Below are 19,565 nucleotides of genomic sequence, written 5' to 3' on the forward strand. Positions count from 1 at the left end.
ACTAAAGGTCTCAACGCCATTAGTACTGGTTCGTGCCACGAACCGGTACTAAAGGTTAGACCTTTAGTACCGGTTCGTGCCACGAACCGGTACTAATGGGCATCGCACCCTTTAGTACCGGTTCGTGGCACCAACCGGGACTAAAGGTCCCATTTGAACCGGGAGTAATGCCTGTACGGTGCCCTCGCCGCTCGAACCGGGACCATTAGTCCCGGTTCGTAGTGCAACCGGTATTAATGCTCTTTTCTGGCTGAACCAAAGCCCCTTTTTCTACTAGTGGCTACTGATATACCTAAAACCCACGCTACTGCTAGGCTTTTCCCTAGTAGTGTGTTGGAAACATGGATTCGGTTGAAGAATATACTATACTAAAGTAAGTTGACTAATTGCAATTTAAACCTTTGATGGCAATGCTTATGAGTTGTGTGACCATCTTGACTGTTCTGGATCTTGCATCTGATTCTAATTAAACAGTATATGTCAGATGTTGTTAATGAGGCACACATTAGATTTGATTGTTGATTTACACATTCTAATTAAATAGTATATGTCAGATGTTTCTAATCAGGCCCACGTTAGATTTGTTTGTTGATTTACACAAGGATTGATAAACTGATTCTATCCTTTTCCTCTGCCATTTTTCCATTCATAAAATGTGTCCATCGAGTAATTCTCCACAAAAACAAACTTGACTGGACAAAATATCCATGGCAAGTTGCATATCTTGTGCAACTGTTCACTGTTGAAAGGATATTGTGCCACTATCCATCATATTGCAAGGCAAAAACACAAAAGATTTATGTTCTACCAAATATATTATTTTTTTCAGATTTAGCCAGGTGCGATCCTAGTTGCGTTAGCCATTGGAGTACATTGCGATCGACTAGACAGTTTCAGTGTCTCTTCTTGCCTCCTTTTGCAGCACTAGATTTCGATGGGCTTGTGACTAGGTAGATAAACACGGCAACAAAGGAGACGAGAGATGCCAGCGACCCATATTTCCAAAGAATTATTTGCAGGTGAATTAAAAAGAATGCATTGGATTCTGTGCTGGCGCAGAATCCAGCAGGAAGGGCAACACAATGTTGGCGCTAGGAGCTACATGCTGCTACCGCGAGCTCCCGTGGCAAGACCTGTCCAAGGAGGACTGGCAAGAAAAATGGCTGAAGACACACCAAGACCCGGCAACATGTAGGTTCATATTTCACCCCCACCCTCAGATAAAAATGTGAATCATGTCAAACATATTAAAACTTGAGTGGATTTTTTATTTCGAAAACATATGCCCACAAGATCTCAGGAGTCAACCGTCAGTTCTAGGTAATTAAACAAACAAGAAGATTGACTTGTTGAGCAATTTTACCACCTATTCTTTGCTTCCTTTTACGACACTAGAACTTGATGGGCTTCCGGTCAGGTAGATAAACACGCCAATAAAGGACTTCTTGACAAGTCTGTGTAGATTAAAGGTATGTTAGTAGGTGGTGTAATAATACATGCTTTTAGCTATCTAAGGATACAAATATGGAGAGTGGACGTGTGGCTCCCGGGAGCCATGGAGGCCTTTTTTTTTAAAACAAATCAAAATTCGAACTTTTCGGTTACAAAAAAATCTGAAAAAATTTGTGCAAGTAGACAAAATTCAAAATTTTCAAAACCGATCTCCATGGAGCTCGGCCTCCAAAGACAATATCCGTACAAATATGCCACTATTTATTTTGTAAATGCCCGAAATCATTCTCGGAAATCTTAGTAACAACAATTGTCATGAACAACTTCGACTAAATGCATCAAATGTTACGAATAATACATACAAACTTAGTTCAATAAGTTAACCTATTGAAGCAAGAAAACAAACCTTGAAATGTACTTAGAGTGAATCAATTAAGACGTGTAAAGCAAGTACTAATCCAATATTTAGTAATAACTTCCACAAAATTACAACACATGACGTAAAAAGGGAATATGATGAGTCATGTATTGATAACGTGTACAACATTACTACCGTTGACATAAAAAGAGAAGTTGATGACTCATCTCTTAATAATGTGTACAACATTACTATCAGCTTGTTCATCTTACCATCATACTATACAACACTACGAGTTAGTTTAAAAAGGAATAAGAGTTCAGAACGAACATGACAATACTAGCCTGATCTATCTTAACAACATGCACAAGGACACAAATTTAGTCCCCCACAAGCTATGAAGATTTGGTTTATGCCTAACAACTTGTATAACATGACAAACTTAGATCCAAAAGGAACGCAATCCAGATAATTGTTTGACATGTAAAGTGAATAAGATGAGTCAGTGCCAATTATCAAGTTTTCCTCACTCTTAGATAATATGAGCGGTAAAAAGGCAACTTTGTTGATCACTCCGAAATTACGCTTGTATGCAGTGCCACCAAACACAACACGCCAAAAAAATTAGTTCGATAAGCATCGAATCACTTTAAAAAAGGAAAGCAATAATGAAAAGAAACCTAACCATGGTAGCTATAAAAAGGCCTACAATATGTAGACTCCATACCATCATCCATCCTTCACACAACTAGAGCACAAGCATCAAATCCAAGTAGGTAGTAGTTAACGCAAATCCACCATGAAGACCTTACTCATCCAAACAATCCTCGTGATGGCAATAACCATCGCCACCGCCAATATGCAGGTCGACCCTAGCGGCCAAGTACCATGGCCACAACAACAACCATTCCCGCAGCCTCACCAACCATTCTCCCAGCAACCGCAACAAACATTTCCCCAACCCCAACAAACATTCCCCCATCAACCACAACAACAATTTTCCCAGCCTCAGCAACCACAACAACAATTTATCCAGCCCCAACAACCATTCCCCCAACAACCACAACAAACATATCCCCAGCGACCACAACAACCATTCCCCCAGACTCAACAACCCCAACAACCATTTCCCCAGTCCCAGCAACCACAACAACCTTTTCCCCAGCCCCAACAACAATTCCCGCAGCCCCAACAACCACAACAATCATTCCCCCAACAACAACCATCGTTGATTCAACAATCTCTACAACAACAGTTGAACCCATGCAAGAATTTCCTCTTGCAACAATGCAAACCTGTGTCCTTGGTGTCATCCCTCTGGTCAATGATCTTGCCACGAAGCGATTGCCAGGTGATGCGGCAACAATGTTGCCAACAACTAGCACAAATTCCTCAGCAACTCCAGTGTGCAGCCATCCATAGCATCGTGCATTCCATCATCATGCAGCAAGAACAACAAGAACAACGACAGGGTGTGCAAATCCTGGTGCCACTGTCTCAACAGCAACAGGTAGGTCAAGGTACTCTCGTCCAAGGTCAGGGCATCATCCAACCTCAACAACCAGCTCAATTGGAGGTGATTAGGTCATTGGTGTTGCAAACTCTTGCAACCATGTGCAACGTGTATGTCCCACCTTACTGCTCCACCATCAGGGCACCATTTGCCAGCATAGTCGCCGGCATTGGTGGCCAATGAAAAAAAAGCAAGAGCTATACTAAAAGGTAGATAGGTCAACGTTGCTTAGCTTATGCACCAATCGATGTAACGATGACAAATAAAGTGGCGTGCACCATCATGTGTGACCCCGACCAAGTGCTAGTTCAAGATTGGGAATAAAAGACAAACAAAGTTCTTGTTTGCTAGCATTGGTTGTCATTGTTCCACTCGCTGCGTATTTAGATGTCTGGCCCTAATCGTAATTCTAGCCTTGCACGTCATGAGCTAGTTGCTCGTGTGTGTAGGAGATATGCCCTAGAGGCAATAATAAATGTTATTGATTATCTCCCTGTTCATAATTATGTTTATGTTCCATGCTATAACTGATGTGGTTCCCGAGCCCGTATATCCATAAAGGCTCTGGGGAGAACCCATATGCACGTGTGGAATAATAAACGGTAAAATGTATTCCTAGTCGTGCCTCTAAGACTAGCTCAAGTGTTGCATGATGATTATGTTTTCCCAATCATGGGCATGTCTACGCCAAGCAATTTTGAGGGCACAATGTCAGGAAGGACATTTTTGTTGAATCGACCCGAATTGATGTTATGTTATGAGATACATTCATCACAAGTTAATGGTTTATTACACAGAGATAGTTAATGTTTGCATAATTCCTTAGACCATGAGAGTATCGAGTTTCTTCATGCTTGCCTCATGAACTTTGGGGTTTGTTAAACGTCATCCGTAACTGGATGGCTATTACGGCGGCTTACGGGTTCATGGGAAAGTATGTTAAGTGACTTGATAGCTCGAGATTAGGATTTGCTCCTCCGACGATGGAGAGATATACTCGGGCCCTCTCGGTGTTACGGTGTTCATCATTGTCTGGCCAGACACTTTGTGATTTGATCACGGGGATGCCGGAACACGAAACGAGAAAAGAGAACAAAACCGGTAACGAGGTAACTAGCATAGTGGACAAGTTGTTGATCCACGGGAATGCCAACATGCCTCACCTCGGGTATTTGTAACATATCGCGAAGCAACAGGAATAGCACACGGCAACTGGAGGTTCACTCAAATATTTATTCGTGTGGGTATAGGGGTCAATATGGGTGTCCACGGCTCCGATGTTGATCATTGATCGGAAGGGGTTCCGGTTCATGTCTATACTTCACCGAACCTATAGGGTCACACGCTTAAGGGTCATCTATCTGCTGAATACTAGACAGGGAGTCTGAGAGAAAATCACCGAAAAAGTTTCGGACACCGAAAAGTTTCGGACAGCGGAATCGTACCGCAGAGAGAGGTCATCGGATAAGTTTCGATGATACCGAAAAGTTGTTTCAGGATACACCATTAAGTCAAATTGGTTTCGGCACATGCCTGATAATTCTTGGAGGATGCCAGAATCATTCTGGAAGCTTTTTGGAATTTTCTGAGATAAAAACCGGAAATGTTCCGGAGCTGCCGGAGCCACTTCAGATGCGTTTCGCAGATGAAAATCACTAAAACCGGAATTGTTTCGGAACGCGTTGAAAATCATTTTAGTGGGTACTGGAAATGTTCTTAGCCCACATAAATATTTTCAGTTCGATCAGACGCTGAAAAATGTCGTCGTGAATAGTGAAAATCAGCTTTATGGTTACTTTATGGAAAGCCACCTTTTGGGGCTTTGCTTCAAAAGATCTTGGGGATGACATGGATGGATAGGAGCCATTTTTTGGGCCCCTCATGGGGGTGTGGCCGGCCACATGGGGTATCCCCCCTTGGGGACCCTCTTGTTCCTTGGTTTCACTCCTAGGTCCTTGTGGAAGGACTTCATTCATGTGCATTTTGGGTTTTTTGTGAAACTACCCTACCCCCTTGGGATTTCCTATAAATAGAGGTGGAGGGGCAGCCCTCCACACTCATCCCTTGCTCTCATACACATGCCATGCATTATCTGGCTTCTTCTCTCCCTCCCACGAAAAGAGTTTCGTAGAGCCGTAAGGCTGTCTGGGTTCCGGCAGGAACTAGTTCTGGATGGCGAAGCCCTGCCGGATAGATGACACCGTATGTGTGCAACTCTGTAGAGAGATCGTAGTTTCGGTCTTAGTTCGTGAGTGCCTCCCGAAGGGCTGTCCGTGTGACCGTCCGAGTTTCGAAGGTCCTCCCGGAGGGCTGTCCGAGTGACCGTTCGAGTTTCGAAGGTCCTCCCGAAGGGCTGTCTGCGACACCGTCCGGGGGGCTGTTCGACTGCCTCCCGGAGGGCTGTCTGAGGAGCAGATGAGGGTATACATCCTCGCGGTTGGGAGGTTGTAAATCCTAGCTGCGGGGATCTGCACCGCCGATCATCATCGACTCTACTTCCCGCTGCGCTACGAGTCGGTAACGAAAAAGATCAAACCATGTATGCAGTCTCCATAGTGGTCCTGGGCTGGTGCGTAGGTCGGAAAATTTTTGTTTTCTGTCGCGTTCCCCAACACGAATGCCGAAGACGAAGAAATGAAATACTTCTCCGTCAGAAAGGGCTATACCATATCATGCTATTATGAATTGCCTGAGATGTTTATCCCTTATGTTGCACCCTTCTTGATTGCGCGGTAGTCGCTTTTTATTAGGGTGATCTCTCACAAAAATACCAAGTAGTTAGTGTTCTCCCAAGTGTAGCACCGTCACGGCACCTATCTTTTCGGGGTGCGCCGTGTCACACGGGTACGAACGATTAGAGAAGTGTGAGGCGGGTGAGTTGAGACCTCGCAGCAAGATCACTTGGTTGTCTTGACGTTCAGGCATGACCGTCATGAGCTCGGAACACACGCATCGAAAGATGAACAAGAGTCACATAGAGATGTGATTGGCAAGTTGGCCTACCGGTTGAGATTTTTCATCATCAGTGGTGTTACACCAATGGCGAACAATTGAAATGTGGGTCTTGTATCACTCACAATCAATTTTGAGAGATATTGATTTGAGTGGGAGCGCACTGTTGAATTAACATGTTTAATTCTCAGTGCAATTAATTATGAACACTGTCTAAGTGTTTCTTGCAAGATAGTTGTAGAATAATGGCTCAAGTTTCCACCTTCCCTATTAAAATTGAATAGCTGTTAAATATCTGGTTAAAACTTTACGATTGGTAACGTAATATGAGGATTGTCCTCAAAAGTGCCGAGAAGGACTTTGTCCTATCGCATGCTTTCCGTATCCTCCCGCTAATGCTATGGATCATGTGACTCTCGTCCTTCGATCCAAAAGCTATAATTCCGTTTCAGTCAAGTGCAATATGTTTGCTTCCATGAAACCCAAACTTCAAAAGTTGGGATAGTTATATGATATTCATGGAACTGGAAATTATTTTCAGATACAAACAAAGCAATGTTTGTTTGCAAGTATTAGTAAAAGTGTTTACTATGCATTTGACTGTTGGGAAAGGGATCCAGAAGAACGCCTGTCATATAATGAAAGGTGAATAAAACAACAACTTAAAGAGAAAAGAAGTGTCCAAAGGGTGTTAGTATGACTTACACGCCTAGGAAGTCTGGGGCTAACGCCACTCTTAAGTTGGGTGCTTCTTTTGCGAGTAGGAGAAATACTAAAAGTTAAACTGTTAGAAGTATAAAGGCAGAAAGAAAGATGACTGGAATATCCAGCTCATGTATGAATGTCATACAAGTTTTTGATGTATAGTAGGCTGGTCAAAGATATAGTTCTTGGGAATTATGGTTAAACATGATCACTAATTCTTGGGTATTGTGAGTTAATCACAAAGATACCCGCTCGATTGCATTCAATTGCGAATCACTGTAAGAGCTACTATGGCCTAAAAAGACTAGCCAGAAATGAGGTTAAGGTATACACAGGGAACATAGTAAATATTACTATACCTTCCATCGGTGTATTGCCGTCTGTATTTATTTTCATAATTCATTTAGAGTTTTACAAACTCTCGCCCATTGCATAAGGTATCTTGCAAGAAGGTTGTTCATAAGAGAACCTTTTATGTTCGATGTTATGAATAACACAAGGGCCATACTTTCATTATGAATGAGATGTATGTTATGAATATTGATAATAATACAATACCTCTGGGTTTACTTTCATAATTCATTTTAGAGTTTCATACACTCTAGCCCATTGCACAATGTTTGTTGCAAAAGAGTTGTTCATAAAAACAACAATTGTTGTTAAGTATTATGAATAACATGAAGGGCCATGCTTCCATCCAAGATGGGACGTATGTTATGAATATTGAGGGTAATATGATACATCCATAACACTGACGCTAAATGTCGCAAGACTAAAAGAATACCACACAAGTGTGGCACTACATTTGGTCACATTGGAGAAACCCGCATTGAAAATTCCATTATGATGGATTTTGAAGTCTTTTTGATTTTGAATCATCTGACACTTGCAACTTTCCTCCGAAAAGTGAAGTGACTAAAATACCGTTCACAGGCCATAAGGAACGAACAACAAACTTATTAGTGATCATACATTTGATGTGTGTAGTCCGATAAGTGTTGTTAGTGGTGGATTTATTTATCTTCATAAATGACTCAAGTAGATATATGGATATTTACTTGATGAGACGTAAGTCTGGATCTTTTGAAATCATTCGAAAGGTTCTCAAAAATGAAGTAGAAGTTATTGTAACAAGAAAATTATGTTTCTGCAATTTGATTGCACAAAGGAATATTTGAGTTACATGTTTAGCGAATGTCTGATGAGTTGTGAAAGGGGTTTCATAACTTGCACCTCCCGGAACACCACTGCAAGTGGAAAGTCCGTGGAGATGTAATCAAACCATTTAGGAGATATGCCCTAGAGGCAATAATAAATGATATTATTTATCTCCGAGTTCATAATTATGTTTATGTTCCATGCTATAACTGCTATGGTTCTCGAGTCTGCAATAACCACGAGGCTCGGAGGAAGACTCATATGCACGTGTGGAATAATAAACGGTAAAATGTATTCCTAGTCTGGCCTCTAAGACTAGCTCAAGTGTTGCATGATGGTTATGTTTTCCTGATCATGGGCATGTCTATGTCAGCAACCTTGAGGGCATAATGTTAAGAGAACATTTGTGTTGAATCGACCCGGCATGATGTTATGCTATGAGATTCATTCGTCACAAGTTTATTGGTACATAACACAGAGATGGTTAACGTTTGCATGATTCCTTAGACCATGAGAGTATCGAGTTTCTTCATGCTTGCTTCATGAACTTTGGGGTTTGTTAAACGTCATCCGTAATTGGGTGGCTATTACGGCGGCTTACGGGTTCATGGAAAAGTGTGTCAAGTAACTTGATAGCTCAAGATTGGGATTTGCTCCTCCGACGATGGAGAGATATCTCTGGGCCCTCTCGGTGTTACGGTGTCCATCATCGTCTGGCCAGACACTTTGTGATTTGATCACGGGGATGCCGGAACACGAAACGAGAAAAGAGAACAAAACCGGAATTGTTTCGGAACGCGTTGAAAATCATTTTAGTGGGTACTGGAAATGTTCTTAGCCCACATAAATATTTTCAGTTCGATCAGACGCTGAAAAATGTCGTCGTGAATAGTGAAAATCAGCTTTATGGTTACTTTATGGAAAGCCACCTTTTGGGGCTTTGCTCCAAAAGATCTTGGGGATGACATGGATGGATAGGAGCCATTTTTTGGGCCCCTCATGGGGGTGTGGCCGGCCACATGGGGTATCCCCCCTTGGGGACCCTCTTGTTCCTTGGTTTCACTCCTAGGTCCTTGTGGAAGGACTTCATTCATGTGCATTTTGGGTTTTTTGTGAAACTACCCTACCCCCTTGGGATTTCCTATAAATAGAGGTGGAGGGGCAGCCCTCCACACTCATCCCTTGCTCTCATACACATGCCATGCATTATCTGGCTTCTTCTCTCCCTCCCACGAAAAGAGTTTCGTAGAGCCGTAAGGCTGTCTGGGTTCCGGCAGACACTAGTTCTGGACGGCGAAGCCCTGCCGGATAGATGACACCGTATGTGTGCAACTCTGTAGAGAGATCGTAGTTTCGGTCTTAGTTCGTGAGTGCCTCCCGAAGGGCTGTCCGTGTGACCGTCCGAGTTTCGAAGGTCCTCCCGAAGGGCTGTCCGAGTGACCGTTCGAGTTTCGAAGGTCCTCCCGAGGGCTGTCCGCGACACCGTCCGGGGGGCTGTTCGACCGCCTCCCGGAGGGCTGTCTAAGGAGCAGATGAGGGTATACATCCTCGCGGTTGGGAGGTTGTAAATCCTAGCTGCGGGGATCTGCACCGCCGATCGTCATCGACTCTACTTCCCGCTGCGCTACGAGTCGGTAACGAAAAAGATCAAACCATGTATGCAGTCTCCATAGTGGTCCTGGGCTGGTGCGTAGGTAAGAAAATTTTTGTTTTCTGTCGCGTTCCCTTTCAGTGGCATCAAGAGCCGTGCTATGCGTAGATGCAGGTTTCGATCTAGAATACATGGAGATGTATGGGTATTGCATAATATAATTAGGTAGTAGATGAGATCTATTGCTGAAAATTATTTATGCGGGTGACAGATGAAATCTGTTACCCGAGGTTCTTGTTGCTTCCCTAGAATTTGCGTTTGCTCAATCTCGAGACATCATGGTGGAATTTGACAAAGTTCTAGCAATCCGTGATCCTGATTGATCATGGAAGTGCTATCAGTTCTTTGGGTTCTGCCGTAGTCAAAAGAAAGATGAAATTCGCAGATGAAAGGGCATTGCAGATATGATCTGCACGGGGGTCATGCGTATGACGAAGTTTAGTATGGGGCTCGAGATTTAATTATCCCGTGTTTCATACACCCCGAGATGTTAATCTAGCAACTTGAATAATCATACTTGATGATAAAACGTTGGTCGCTGCGGTTTAAGTCAAAACCTTAGAAGCCACGTAAAATAAATTTTGCATAAACCGATTAGAGGCGTCTAACTTGGTTTTGCAGGATGTGCATATGATGTGGTATAGCAGTGCTCATACTAATTCGATTATGTATGAGATGACTATATGATGTAATTTGATTAACATGACCTGCGTGTCATGATTCGGCATGATGGTTGGAGCCATATGATTGCACTTTAATGACCTACGTGTCCACCTTGTTGTAATGCATTATTTTGTTAGCTATAGAGATAGCAATATTATCTGGTGCATCGACAAGGTGGTGGCAATCTTCGCGAAGGTGAACACCGACGCGAATGCCGAAGACGAAGAAATGAAAGACTTCTCCGTCAGAAAGGGCTATACCATATCATGCTATTATGAATTGCCTGAGATGTTTATCCCTTATGATGCACCCTTCTAGATTGCGCGGTAGTCGCTTTTATTAGGGTGATCTCTCACTTAAAATACCAAGTAGTTAGTGTTCTCCCAAGTGTAGCACCGTCACGGCACCTATCTTTTCGGGGTGCGCCGTGTCACACGGGTACGAACGACTAGAGAAGTGTGAGGCGGGTGAGTTGAGACCTTGCAGCGAGATCACTTGGTTGTCTTGACGTTCAGGCATGACCGTCATGAGCTCAGAACACACGCATCAAAAGATGAACAAGAGTCACATAGAGATGTGATTGGCAAGTTGGCCTACCGGTTGTAATTTTTCGTCATGAATGGTGTTACACCAATGGCGAACAATTGAAATGTGGGTCTTGTATCACTCACAATCAATTTTGAGAGATATTGAATTGAGTGGGAGCACACTGTTGAATTAACATGTTTAATTCTTAGTGCAATTAATTATGAACATTGTCTAAGTGTTATATGCAAAATAGTTGTAGAATAATGGCTCGCGTTTCCACCTTCCCTGTTAAAATTGAATAGCTGTTAAATATCTGGTTAAAACTTTACGATTGGTAACGTAATATGAGGATTGTCCTCAAAAGTGCCGAGAAGTACTTTGTCCTATCGCATGCTTTCCGTATCCTCCCGCTAATGCTATGGATCATGTGACTCTCGTCCTTTGATCCAAAAGCTAGAATTCTGTTACGGTCAAGTGGAATATGTTTGCTTCCATGAAACCCAAACTTCGAAAGTTGGGATAGTTATATGATATTCATGGAACTGGAAATTATTTTCAGATACAAACAAAGCAATGTTTGTTTGCAAATATTAGTAAAAGTGTTTACTATGCATTTGACTGTTGGGAAAGGGATCCAGAAGAACGCCTGTCATATAATGAAAGGTGAATAAAACAACAACTTAAAGAGAAAGGAAGTGTCCAAAGGGTGTTAGTATGACTTACACGCCTAGGAAGTCCAGGGCTAATGCCACTCTTAAGTTGGGTGCTTCTTCTGAGAGTAGGAGAAATACTAAAAGTTAAACTGCTAGAAGTATAAAGGCAAAAGGAAAGAAGACTGGAATATCCAGCTCATGTATGAATGCCATACAAGTTTTTGATGTATAGAAGGCTGGTCAAAGATATAGTTCTTGCGAATTATGGTTAAACATGTTAATCACTAATTCTTGGGTATTGTGAGTTCATCACAAAAATGCCCGCTCGATTGCATTCTGTTGCAACTCGATGTAAGAACTACTATGGCCTGAAAGACTTGCTAGAAATGAGGTTAAGGTATACACAGGGAACATAGTAAATGTTACTATACCTTCCATCGGTGTATTGCCGTCTGTATTTATTTTCATAATTCATTTAGAGTTTTACAAACTCTATCCCATTGCATAAGGCATCTTGCAAGAAGGTTGTTCATAAGAGAACTTTTTATGTTCGATGTTATGAATAACACAAGGGCCATACTTTCATTATGAATGAGATGTATGTTATGAATATTGATAATAATACAATACCTCTGGGTTTACTTACATAATTCATTTTAGAGTTTCATACACTCTAGCCCATTACACAATGTTTGTTGCAAAAGAGTTGTTCATAAAAACAACAATTGTTGTTAAGTATTATGAATAACATAAGGGCCATACTTCCATCATCGATGGGACGTATGTTATGAATATTGAGGGTAATATGATACATCCATAACACTGACACTAAATGTCGCAAGACTAAAAGAATACCACACAAGTGTGGCACTACATTTGGTCACATTGGAGAAACCCGCATGGAAAATTCCATTATGATGGATTTTGAAGTCTTTTTGATTTTGAATCATCTGACACTTGCAACTTTCCTCCGAAAAGTGAAGTGACTAAAATACCGTTCACAGGCCATAAGGAACGAACAACAAACTTATTAGTGATCATACATTTGATGTGTGTAGTCCGATAAGTGTTGTTAGTGGTGGATTTATTTATCTTCAGAAATGACTCAAGTAGATATATGGATATTTACTTGATGAGACGTAAGTCTGGATCTTTTGAAATCATTCGAAAGGTTCTCAAAATGAAGTAGAAGTTATTGTAACAAGAAAATTATGTTTCTGCAATTTGATTGCACAAAGGAATATTTGAGTTACATGTTTAGTGAATGTCTGATGAGTTGTGAAAGGGGTTTCATAAACTTGCACCTCCCGGAACACCACTGCAAGTGGAAAGTCCGTGGAGATGTAATCAAACCATTTATGACATGGTAAGGTCAAAGATGACATAAATAAATTTGCCATTATCCCTTTTAAAGTGATGCTTTAGAGACTGCGGCTTTTACACTGAAAAGAGCTACATCGGGTCTGTTGAAATGAAGCCATGGTATGGTACGCCCAACCATGTTATATCTTTTCTTAACATTTGGAATATGGGGCTTGTGTAAAAGGTTACAAACCTATTCCAAATCAGACAAGTGCTACTTTGTAGGTTATACCAAAATGTTGGGTATTCCTCCCTCACTATACCGAGGCAAATAGGTTTGCCACAAAGAACGGTATGCTTTTAAAGAGAATGGTTCTTTCTAAAAGGTGAGTGGGAGAATAGTGCAACTCGACGAGATAAACAGTATCTTCATCAGATCAAAGGAAAGAGACCTTGGAAGTAATTCCAGAGTTTCCTACTGCGACTGATATGGAAGTCTCTACAATAAAATGTATGAACTTCGGTCGAACTTGCAGCTGAACCACGTAGGCAAGGCTCGTGCAAACCTCTCAGGTGCGCAAACGAGATATTGTTGTTAGACAACATTATACCTACGATACACAAGGAAGCGTTGACGGGCCCTGACTCCGGAATTGGCTAAATGCCAATACAACCCGAGTTAGTTTCCATATAAGTGATTCAAGATTAAAACCTTGATACACCTTTCGGAAGACTTAGAGTCTAACGAATATTTATGGAACTTAAAACTGATACGGATAAAATGTTTTATCCATAAAGCTCGACTTGTTGAAATAATACGATGAGGTTGTTTTCATCGTAGCGATGCTTAAAGTCGGTTCGGGTTGAACTAGCAATTAATACATATTTCAATCATGAGATATGAAACATGGATGATAAAAGGATTTCCATCTGATGGAAATGAAAGCTAGGACTTGTATATGATACAGTCCAAAGTAATTTGTCGATCCAGAGGATGCTAGTAGGTATGCAAACTTCAGAGTTCCATCAATGGACAGAAGAGAGCAAAATGGAGTTGGAATCTTCGTGCTTTGATGAAATGGTCAAAGGGGTTTGACTTCATCAATGGGTAACGAAGATGCTTGTAATTCAAGAAAGTAAGTGGGAGCGTAATAATATTTCTAAAAACCTTATGTGCTTGGCACATTGGTAATTGGAAATAAATTTCTTGACACAAATTAGGACTTCATTTGAAAATAGTTTTTCGATGAAGTGCTTAGGCTAAATAGCCTCAATATTAGGCATGATGATCTATGGAGATAGATTTACCTAATGGGGCTAAGCAATGAATACATATTGACAAGATGCTAAAACCTTTTAGCATTTAAAACGCCAAGGAGTGATTCTTGCCAAAGTCACATGGAAAGAGTTTTTGCAAGACTCGGTGTCCCAAAACACTGATGAGTAAAATACATGATGCAGATTCCACACACTTTTGTGTTTGGATTAATCATCTATTCCATGGTATGTAAAACAACCAGATATGTCCGATACTCCCAAGGTGTTGCGAGTATGGATACTAAAGTGATCAAATTACTGATCATGGGACAACAGTGAAAGATGTCACAGAGTACTAGAGTAAGTACTGATGACATGGTTCTCTCGCAAGCAGAGATCATGAAGAGTTCGTTGTAAAATGTTACGTCGATACAATCTTCATCTTTTCTCCATGCGATTTTCGATTTAAATTAAGGGTTTTGTGTAACACACAATGTGGTGGCACAGTTAGTTGGAATTTGTTCAAACTAGTTACTGTGGCGAATTCTATAACAAGGGCTAAGTATGTTGACGCTTTAGAAGCGACAAAGAAGATGTTGAATCATATAGTTCATTCATGAACTTAGTATAGTTCCAAGATGGCTTTTGACAATGGGACACTACTGCAGGTAGTTGCTCCATAACTCAGTCTGAGGAATCCAGGTTCGACCTGTGATTCACATACATACAAAGCCAAGTCCACACAAAATATGAATTTTGTGAAAACGCGAGGACATGCAAAGATACACACGGAACTGAAGTCGTCAGATCCATTGGACATCAGGCTATACCACAAGCGAAGCATATTTACACCGGTGTGCCACAGGTGTGAAGTGCATTAGCATAAGCTAGATTATTGTCTCTAGTGCAAGTGGGAGTCTGTAGGAGATATGCCCTAGAGGCAATAATAAATGTTATTGATTATCTCCCTGTTCATAATTATGTTTATGTTCCATGCTATAACTGATGTGGTTCCCGAGCCCGTATATCCATAAAGGCTCTGGGGAGAACCCATATGCACGTGTGGAATAATAAACGGTAAAATGTATTCCTAGTCGTGCCTCTAAGACTAGCTCAAGTGTTGCATGATGATTATGTTTTCCCAATCATGGGCATGTCTATGCCAAGCAATTTTGAGGGCACAATGTCAGGAAGGACATTTGTGTTGAATCGACCCGAATTGATGTTATGCTATGAGGTACATTCATCACAAGTTAATGGTTTATAACACAGAGATAGTTAATGTTTGCATAATTCCTTAGACCATGAGAGTATCGAGTTTCTTCATGCTTGCTTCATGAACTTTGGGGTTTGTTAAACGTCATCCGTAACTGGATGGCTATTACGGCGGCTTACGGGTTCATGGGAAAGTATGTTAAGTGACTTGATAGCTCGAGATTGGGATTTGCTCCTCCGACGATGGAGAGATATACTCGGGCCCTCTCGGTGTTACGGTGTCCATCATTGTCTGGCCAGACACTTTGTGATTTGATCACGGGGATGCCGGAACACGAAACGAGAAAAGAGAACAAAACCGGTAACGAGGTAACTAGCATAGTGGACAAGTTGTTGATCCACGGGAATGCCAACATGCCTCACCTCGGGTATTTGTAACATATCGCGAAGCAACAGGAATAGCACACGGCAACTGGAGGTTCACTCGAATATTTATTCGTGTGGGTATAGGGGTCAATATGGGTGTCCACGGCTCCGATGTTGATCATTGATCGGAAGGGGTTCCGGGTCATGTCTATACTTCACCGAACCTATAGGGTCACACGCTTAAGGGTCATCTATCTGCTGAATACTAGACAGGGAGTCTGAGAGAAAATCATTGAAAAAGTTTCGGACACCGAAAAGTTTCGGACAGCAGAATCGTACCGCAGAGAGAGGTCATCGGATAAGTTTTGATGATACCGAAAAGTTGTTTCGGGATACACCATTAAGTCAAATTGGTTTCGGCACATGCCTGATAATTCTTGGAGGATGCCAGAATCATTCTGGAAGCTTTTTGGAATTTTCTGAGATAAAAACCGGAAATGTTCCGGAGCTGCCGGAGCCACTTCAGATGCGTTTCGCAGATGAAAATCGCTAAAACCGGAATTGTTTCGGAACGCGTTGAAAATCATTTTAGTGGGTACTGGAAATGTTCTTAGCCCACATAAATATTTTCAGTTCGATCAGACGCTGAAAAATGTCGTCGTGAATAGTGAAAATCAGCTTTATGGTTACTTTATGGAAAGCCACCTTTTGGGGCTTTGCTCCAAAAGATCTTGGGGATGACATGGATGGATAGGAGCCATTTTTTGGGCCCCTCATGGGGGTGTGGCCGGCCACATGGGGTATCCCCCCTTGGGGACCCTCTTGTTCCTTGGTTTCACTCCTAGGTCCTTGTGGAAGGACTTCATTCATGTGCATTTTGGGTTTTTTGTGAAACTACCCTACCCCCTTGGGATTTCCTATAAATAGAGGTGGAGGGGCAGCCCTCCACACTCATCCCTTGCTCTCATACACATGCCATGCATTATCTGGCTTCTTCTCTCCCTCCCACGAAAAGAGTTTCGTAGAGCCGTAAGGCTGTCTGGGTTCCGGCAGGAACTAGTTCTGGACGGCGAAGCCCTGCCGGATAGATGACACCGTATGTGTGCAACTCTGTAGAGAGATCGTAGTTTCGGTCTTAGTTCGTGAGTGCCTCCCGAAGGGCTGTCCGTGTGACCGTCCGAGTTTCGAAGGTCCTCCCGAAGGGCTGTCCGAGTGACCGTTCGAGTTTCGAAGGTCCTCCCGAAGGGCTGTCCGCGACACCGTCCGGGGGGCTGTTCGGCCGCCTCCCGGAGGGCTGTCTAAGGAGCAGATGAGGGTATACATCCTCGCGGTTGGGAGGTTGTAAATCCTAGCTGCGGGGATCTGCACCGCCGATCGTCATCGACTCTACTTCCCGCTGCGCTACGAGTCGGTAACGAAAAAGATCAAACCATGTATGCAGTCTCCATAGTGGTCCTGGGCTGGTGCGTAGGTCAGAAAATTTTTGTTTTCTGTCGCGTTGCCTTTCAGTGTGGTTGTCAACCTATTAATCTTGTTAATAGGTCGATTGATCTATTAGTTGTTGCTCCCAAGCCGATCGAGCAACTATCAGTTAGCGATTTCCTAAACAGTGCACACAATAATAGTTCAACGTATTTCAATTTTTAGAAGTAAAAGGGCCATTTCGGTAGAAAAACAAGCGCTTGATTAGAAACCATCCATCACTTTAAATGTTAATCTGGATATTTTTGCGTTGGTGCAACTTTGAGTTTGATGGCACCGAAGCATTCTTCAAACAAATTCTATAGGGGACTCCAAAGACGTGAAAATCAAACTAAAGTTGCCACATGGTAAAAGATAAAGCATGCAGTGAGCAAGAGCAAATATTGAGTCACAATAGCTAGCGCCAAACATGCCATTAAGCACTTCATATCGTTTCTTGCGGAGAGGGAAATAATTTATTGATGACAAACAAAGCTTAAGTAGCATCAGTTCTAATTGATTGTAGAAATTTCTTTTACCTGTAGAATAACTCAGTTGTTATTTCTTTAAACATGCACTGTGATATTGACTTATCTCAATCTAGGAACACAAAGCAAATATTACATTTGCTGCTATGGTATTCAAAGAGATGAGAAATCATTCTATGTAGAAGTTCGTTAGAAGGATATTTTGAGCTAAACAATTTTAACATTGCGCTCGTCTCTTACATAGTTAAAGCTGAAAAATCAACATAACCAGTAGACACTTTGAAAGACAAGTGTGGGACACAAATAGTAGGATATAAATTTGCGTAGAATTTTTGCTCAAATGTTGAACAAATAACCCAGCAAACTACTAAAACTCAGCAAAATAGTCTATTCTACCTTATACGAACTATCACAATGATAAAGATATGATTTTTTTTGACAAATATGTATCCTAGAACTAATACAAATTCAAAAAAATCAGCCACGGATCCTTGAGCCCATCCAGCAAGATAGCTTAAATTTAAATAAGTATTAGCTCAATTAGACCATGTAGTACCATGAGGAGGATGGTGGCCCCATGGAACAACTGCAGCCTCTGCTTTGTGTCCGGGCGCAAGGCAATAACGGAGTCATTGGTGGCTTCGTTGACCATCAGACGGCTTATTGACTTCTTCCACTCGAGGATCACCATGGAGCAGTCCTTCTTCCCCTTCCTACAGAAGCATGCCAACCACAAATAAATGCTCAAAAAGACCTTGGTAAATGTCGTTGAACCGGATTATGGGAGGCGGAACTTATGAGTCGGTGGATGCAAATATTAAGGCCTCATTTGTATGTCGCGCCTCCCACCAGCGGCATCTTCTAATTAGAGTGGTGCGGAGAAGACAATATAAGTCACCGTGCGATCAGAACAATTATTTGGAGGCAGTGCTTGGAAAGAGGAAACTTTGGCACTGTCTGGTGGCATTGCGGTGGCCATAGAGGGAGGAGAGAGAGAGAGAGAGAGAGAGAGAGAGAGAGAGAGAGAGAGAGGAAGAGGAATATCCTAGCTATTTCTGCAGTTAAGTAATATGAGCATAACTTAACTGATTAGTGCGAAACTTGGATTCAGTTGAAGTATATACTATACTAAAGTAAGTTGACTAATTGCAATTTATATCTTTGATGGCAATGCTTATGAGTTGTGTGACCATCTTGACTATTCTGGATCTTGCATCTGATTCTAATTAAACAGTATATGTCAGATGTTTTTAATGAGGCACACGTTAGATTTGATTGTTGATTTACACATTCTAACGAAACAATACATGTCAGATGTGTTTTTAATGAGGCCCACCTTAGATTTGATTATTGATTTACACAGGGAGTGATTAAGCTGATTCTATCCTTTTCCTCTGCCATTTTTCCTTTAATAAAATGTGTTCATCGAGTAATTCTCCACAAAAACAAACTTAATTGGACAAAATATCCACGGCAAGTCACATATCTTGTGCAACTATTCACTGTTGAAAGGATATTGTGCCACCGTCCATCATTGCAAGGCAAAAAACACAAAAGATTTATGTTCTACAAAATATATTCTTCTGGTCAGATTTAGTCAGGTATGATCCTGGTTGCGTTAGCCATTAGAGTACATTGCGATCAACTAGATTTAGTCAGATTTACTCTCTTTCTTTTCCTGCAAAAAAGATAGAGTACATTGCGATCAACTAGACAGTTCCAGCGTCTCATCTTGCCTCCTTTCGCAGCACCAGATTTCGATGGGCTTGCGACCAGGTAGATGATGATTAATTCTGGTTTCCTACTTCCATGCAAACAGGTGAATGGTTGTGAAATTACCTTA

At 41.8% G+C, this 19,565-nt stretch overlaps 1 protein-coding gene across 1 annotated transcript; it reads left to right on the forward strand.

Moving 5' to 3' along the window:
* The first annotated feature begins 2,519 nt into the window (after positions 1 to 2,519).
* Positions 2,520 to 3,673, forward strand: LOC101669854 (gamma-gliadin B-like). The gene has a single exon (XM_044591672.1). The coding sequence runs from the start codon at positions 2,610 to 2,612 to the stop codon at positions 3,504 to 3,506; it is 897 nt and encodes a 298-aa protein (XP_044447607.1). The 5' UTR covers positions 2,520 to 2,609; the 3' UTR covers positions 3,507 to 3,673.
* The last annotated feature ends 15,892 nt before the right edge of the window (positions 3,674 to 19,565 follow it).

The sequence above is a fragment of the Triticum aestivum genome, chromosome 1D, assembly GCF_018294505.1.
Source record: "Triticum aestivum cultivar Chinese Spring chromosome 1D, IWGSC CS RefSeq v2.1, whole genome shotgun sequence".
Classification (NCBI taxonomy): domain Eukaryota; kingdom Viridiplantae; phylum Streptophyta; class Magnoliopsida; order Poales; family Poaceae; genus Triticum; species Triticum aestivum.